This window comes from Cuculus canorus, chromosome 3 (genome assembly GCF_017976375.1).
Source record: "Cuculus canorus isolate bCucCan1 chromosome 3, bCucCan1.pri, whole genome shotgun sequence".
NCBI lineage: Eukaryota > Metazoa > Chordata > Aves > Cuculiformes > Cuculidae > Cuculus > Cuculus canorus.
Genome location: NC_071403.1, coordinates 62,582,007 through 62,587,544, shown reverse-complemented (window position 1 = coordinate 62,587,544; position 5,538 = coordinate 62,582,007). Strand labels below are relative to the sequence as shown.

At 65.5% G+C, this 5,538-nt stretch overlaps 1 protein-coding gene across 1 annotated transcript; it reads left to right on the top strand.

The window, feature by feature from the left end:
* Positions 1–2,099: 2,099 nt before the first annotated feature.
* On the top strand, positions 2,100–5,265 carry IRF2BP2 (interferon regulatory factor 2 binding protein 2). Its single transcript, XM_054063637.1, has 2 exons — positions 2,100–3,497; positions 4,396–5,265. Exons 1-2 carry the CDS (start codon positions 2,492–2,494, stop codon positions 5,112–5,114), a joined length of 1,725 nt encoding a protein of 574 aa, XP_053919612.1. The 5' UTR covers positions 2,100–2,491; the 3' UTR covers positions 5,115–5,265.
* Positions 5,266–5,538: the final 273 nt, after the last annotated feature.

The following is a 5,538-nucleotide window of genomic DNA, read 5'->3' as shown; positions in this document are numbered from 1 at the left end:
TTTTGACATTGAGCTTGGTAACGTGGAGGTTTTTGCCTTTTCCACCAGAACGAATTCAAGGGCAGCAAATGCGGCAAAACCAGAATACTGTTCATCTCAACTTTTCCAAGCAGCTAGTTTTCATTGGAAATAAAGGAAAATAAATACAGATCACATTTTCTGTCCTGCAGTTAAAAGCCTGCCATAGCTGAAAGCTTTGCTTTCTTCTTCCCCTGCAGCCTCACTCAGCGAGCACTCCAGTTCTGTTCCTGATCTGAAATGTGCAAACACACAGTTTCTTGGCTTTCCACCAGTATATATAAATATATGTAATTTTTTCCTTCGGAGAACCTGGAGGCTAAAACAAGAGGGCAAAGGAGTACGTGACTAAAACATCCAAACTTCCTCTTTCATAAGCCATCACATGATGAAGTGCAATTACAATTCCTGCCTTGTCCCTGCCAATTGCAGGCGCATTGCCTCACCCGAAAAACCCGGCTCCTTCCCCCCCCGTATGTGTGTGAGTGAGCGAGTGTGTGCGCGGAGGTAGCAATCGCTGCAGCCGGCTTGGCGAGGCTCCAGCTTCGGGCTGCGGAAAGAGGGCAGTGGGTGGAAGACGAAAACAAAGATCTGTTTACTTAGCATGCATGGATAAAGCGTCTTTCCAGCCGGGAGGGGGGAGTGAAGAGAAACAGCTTTAAAGGACTTTGATGCAATGCGAAGGGAGGGCTGCTCGGGGAACAGCGAGCCGCTGTTAACCCTTGGATCTCCGGGGACGCGCCGGGGCTGCCCCTCTGCCCACCCGCCTCCCTACTCCGACGGGCCCCGGCAGAACGGGTGCGAGCCCTGCAGGGCTCAGGGACGGGTCCAGCGCCCCCGAGTTCCCGGGAGCCTCCTCCTCGACGTGCGGGGCTGGGTCGGGGGGCGGCGTTTTTTGTTTTGCCTCGTAACAGCCCGGCGCCCCCAGGACGCCTCACCGGGCGTGCGGCTGCAAAGTCACCCAACCCGGCACGGGGACCAGCGGCGGGACGAGGAGGAAAGCGGAGAAGGGCGAGGCAAAGACCGCCTCCGTCCCGTCCCCCAGGGCCCAGGGGCGGCAGCTGCCCCCGCGTCACCCCCGCGCCGGGCCTAGGGGTGGCCGGGGAGGCGGCGGGGCGCCTGCCAGCCGCAGGGAGGCACCTCCCGCCGGCGGCTGCGGACGTCAGAGCTTCCCTGGCCCCGGCCGGCCCGCCCCACTCCTTCCTTTCCTCTCCCTCCCTCCCTCCCCCCGTAACCTACATAACGCCGTGGGAAGGGCGGCCGGGGGAGCAGCCGTGTTTACCCTGCCCGGGCACACGTGTGCCGGGATGAGCCCGGTGAGGGCTTGTTTCACCTTCCGTGGCAAGCGGGAAGAGCGAACACCCCGCCTTTTCTTCCTCCCATTCCCTCCCCGCATCCCCTTTGTGTTATTTTGGTGTGGATGCAAAGGGCGAGTGGGGGATTCGCAGCGTGGCATGAAGACGGGGAAACGTGTCTGCATGGTTTTCTTTATTTTTTGGGGGGGGGAAGGAGACCGCGTTTGCTTAGTCTGTGTGAATTTCGCTAATCTGCATTAGAGAACCGCTGCTTTGTGGTTGGAAATGACAGGAAATCTAGAATGTCCTATTTCCTGCGCACAATGACAACAGGTTAAAAAAAAAACACAAAAAACCCAAAACCCAACAAAAACAGCAAAAAAAAGGAAAAGATGGGTAATCGGTGTATTTATTTATAATGGTTCCTCCTGCCCCGGCGGGGAGAACAAAGCCGGGCAGCGGCTGCGGGGAGGGAGCCGCGGGCGGGAGGGTCGCGCCCGGGTCGCCGCGCCCTACCCAAGGTCACCGTGGGGGGGACACCGATTCCCCCCGTGCATCTCTGCGCCCGCGGGCGGCGGGGCTCGGCGAAGCCCCTCGGCGGCGCAGGAAACGGCCATCAAAACAATAATAATAATAAAAAGAAAAGGAAGAGGCAGCGGTCCCGCCCCCCGCCGCTTCCCCAACCCCCTCCCCCCCCCCCCCGGCGGCAGGAGGAACCCCCGGTGCCGGCGGCCGGGATCGCGGCGGGGCGGGGGCGCCCATCGCGCAGGCGCGACCGTGCACCGTCGAAGAATCGAGGCGGCAGCGCGCAGAGGCGGCGGCGGCTGGAGCCCGGCACGGCAACGGCGGCGCCGCCAGCCCCGGCCCCCGCGGCAGTCCCCGCCCCGCCGCCCCGCGCCGCCCCGTAGTAGCCAGCGAGCGGGGTAGCCGTGCGGGCGGCCGCAGCCCTGCGCCAGCCGCGCCGCGGAGATGCGCGTCCCCGCCGCGCTGTGAGCGCCGCCGGCGGAGACGGCGAGGGCAGCGGCTCCGCCCGCCGCGCCGCGCTCCGCGAGGAAGGCGAGCGGCAGGAGGCCCCGCGCACGGTGCCGCCGCGGCGCCCTAGCCTCCCCGCCGGGACTGCGGTGACGAGGGGCGGAGGAGGCGGCCGGAGCGGGGGCCGCTCGCCGCCGCCCCGGGACATGTCGTCGGCGGCGGTGGCGGCCGCTTCCCGCAGGCAGTCGTGCTACCTGTGCGACCTGCCCCGCATGCCCTGGGCCATGATCTGGGACTTCACCGAGCCCGTCTGCCGGGGCTGCGTCAACTACGAGGGCGCCGACCGCGTGGAGTTCGTCATCGACACGGCGCGGCAGCTCAAGCGGGCGCACGGCTGCTTCGCCGAGGGCCGGGCGCCGCCGCCGCCCCACGCCAAGCAGCCGCCGCTCTCCGCCAAGGAGCTGCTGGCGCAGCAGCAGCAGCAGCTCGGCCACCCGGCGGAGGCGGCGGCGCGGCCCCCGCCGCAGCCCTTGGAGCGCTACTCGCTGGCCGCCGAGCGGCCGCCGCCCCGCCTGGGCGCCGAGTACGGGGGCGGCAGGCAGGTGAACGGCATCCTGGTGCCCAACGGGTTCCCGAAGCCCGAGGAGCCGCCCGAGCTCAACCGGCAGAGCCCCAACCCGCGGCGGACGCACGCCGTGCCGCCCACCCTGGTGCCACTGGTGAACGGCGCCGGGCTGCCCGCCGCCATCAGCAGCCTGGGCGGCCGCGCCGCCGCCGCCGCCTCGCTCGCCGCCATCTCCGCCGCGCCCGCGCCCCTGGCCGTGCCGGTCCCGCAGCAGCCCGCGGCGGCAGCGCAGGCGGCGGGGCAGCCCGGAGAGCTGGGGCACAAGCGCCCCGGCTCCGTCTCGTCCTCTTCGTCCTCATCGTCGGGCGGCGGCGCGGCAGGAGAGCACGACGGAGGCGCCAAGGAGAAGCGCGGCTCGGGAGAGAGCCTGCCCGCCGCGGCGGAGCTGGGCGGCGAGGGCAAGGGCCGGGCGGGCGGCGAGCAGGAGTGGCTGGCCAAGCCCAAGACGGTGCGGGACACGCTGCTGGCACTGCACCAGCACGGAGGCCACGCCGTGCCCGCTTTCGACAGCAAGTTCAAGAAGGAGCCAGGCATGGCGGGCGGCAGGCTGCTGGGCTACGAGACCAACGGCGCCGTCGCCAAGCCAGGTGGGGCAGCGGCGAGGCTCCCGGGCGGCTTCGGGAGCCCCAGGCGACGGCTCTGGTGGCCGGAGGGGGGCGGGCGCGGTCAGTCCTTGCAGCGGTTGCACCGCGTGGGTGCCCCTGTGTGTGCGCGTGTGCACCCGGGGCTGGGGGTGCACGGCGTGGGTGCTTGGGAGGGGTGGCCACCCTTTGCAAGGGTTGCATGACTCGGGTGGCCGTAGGGGGTGTGTGTTTGCACCCGCTGCCGAGGTTGCACGGTTTGGGTGCTTTGGTGGAGGTGCCCCCTTTGTAGGGGTTGCACGAGTTGAGGTGCCCGTGGGAGGTGGGGCTGCAGGGATTGCACGGCTCGGGTGCTGGGGAGGGGGAGCACGGGCACGCGTTGCAGGGATTGCACGGCGTGGCTGCTTCGGGGGGGGGCGGCCACTCTTTGCAGGGGTTGCCTGGGGAGGGGGCGCGGCCACCCCTTGCAGAGGGTGCACGGCATGGGTGGCCAGGGGAGGTGTGGCTGCAGGGGTTGCGTGGCATGGTTGTTTGGGGGAGGGGGCGGCCACCCCTGTCAGGGGTTGCACGGCATGGGTGGCCGGGGGAGGTGGAGGGCACGGCTGTAGGGGTTGCATGGCGTGGGTGCCCGGGGGTGTGCGTGTGCGCACCCGCTGCCGGGGTCGCACGGCTCGGGTGGTCGTGGGGGGTGGGGGGGGATTGCACGGCATGGGTGGCCGGCGGAGGTGAGGTTGCAGAGGTTGCACGGCATGGTTGCTTAGGGGGGGTGCGGCCACCTCTTGCACGGGCTGCACGGCTCGGGTGGCCGGGGGGTGGAGGGGCGCGGGTGCAGGGGTTGCACGGGGGGGCGATGCGACTGCGCTGCCTTCTCATCCTCCTCCTCTTTCTCTTCTCCCCCGTGCAGGGGCCCGGGCCGCCCGGAAGAGGAAGCCTTCCCCCGAGCCGGAGGGCGAGGCGGGACCCCCGAAGCTCAACGGGGAGGCGCAGCCCTGGCTGCCCACCTCGTCGGAAGGGATGAAGCTGCCGCTGACGGCCACCCCCTTCATGTCGCCCCCGCCGCCCACCGCCTCGCCCCACTCCAACCGGACCACGCCGCCCGAGGCGGCCCAGAACGGCCAGTCCCCCATGGCAGCCCTCATTTTGGTGGCGGACAATGCCGGGGGCAACCACGCCTCCAAAGACGCCAACCAGGTCCACTCCACCACCACGAGGAGGAACAGCAGCAGCCCCCCCTCGCCCTCCGCCATGAACCAAAGAAGGCTGGGACCCGGCAGGGATGTGCCAAGCCAAGGGGGCAACGCGGCGGGCGGGATGGAGCCCGTGCACCCCGCCAGCCTGCCGGACTCATCCCTCGCCGCCAGCGTCCCGTTGTGTTGTACCCTCTGCCACGAGCGCCTGGAAGACACCCACTTCGTGCAGTGCCCCTCCGTCCCTTCCCACAAGTTCTGCTTCCCCTGCTCCCGGCAGAGCATCAAGCAGCAGGGAGCCAGCGGGGAGGTGTATTGTCCCAGCGGGGAGAAGTGTCCCCTGGTGGGCTCCAATGTCCCCTGGGCGTTCATGCAGGGGGAGATAGCCACCATCCTGGCTGGAGATGTGAAAGTGAAAAAGGAGAGGGACTCGTGACTCGCCTGCTCTCGCCGCCCGACGTCACCTTGAACTCGAACTGGTCGAATTCTGTATATATCTATAAATATATATATATAAATATATATATATCTCCAAGACAAGGGAAATGTAGACTTCATAAACATGGCTGTATAATTTTGATTTTTTTGAATACATTGTGTTTCTATATTTTTTGAAGACAAAAGGTATGTACTTATTATAAAGGCATTTCTTCTAATTCTTCTCCTTTTTTTTCTTTTTTTTTTGTGTTCTTTTTTGTTGTTTTTTTTTTCCTCCTTTTGTTATAGCAACTATTTGTTGTGCTTCCCTGGTGACAGTTACTGTTCAATGTAGGCTGTGACTTGTGCTGCTTTTTTAGAGAGCACTTGGCAAATCAGAAATGCTTCTAGCTGTATTTGTATGCACTTGTTTCTTTTTTTTT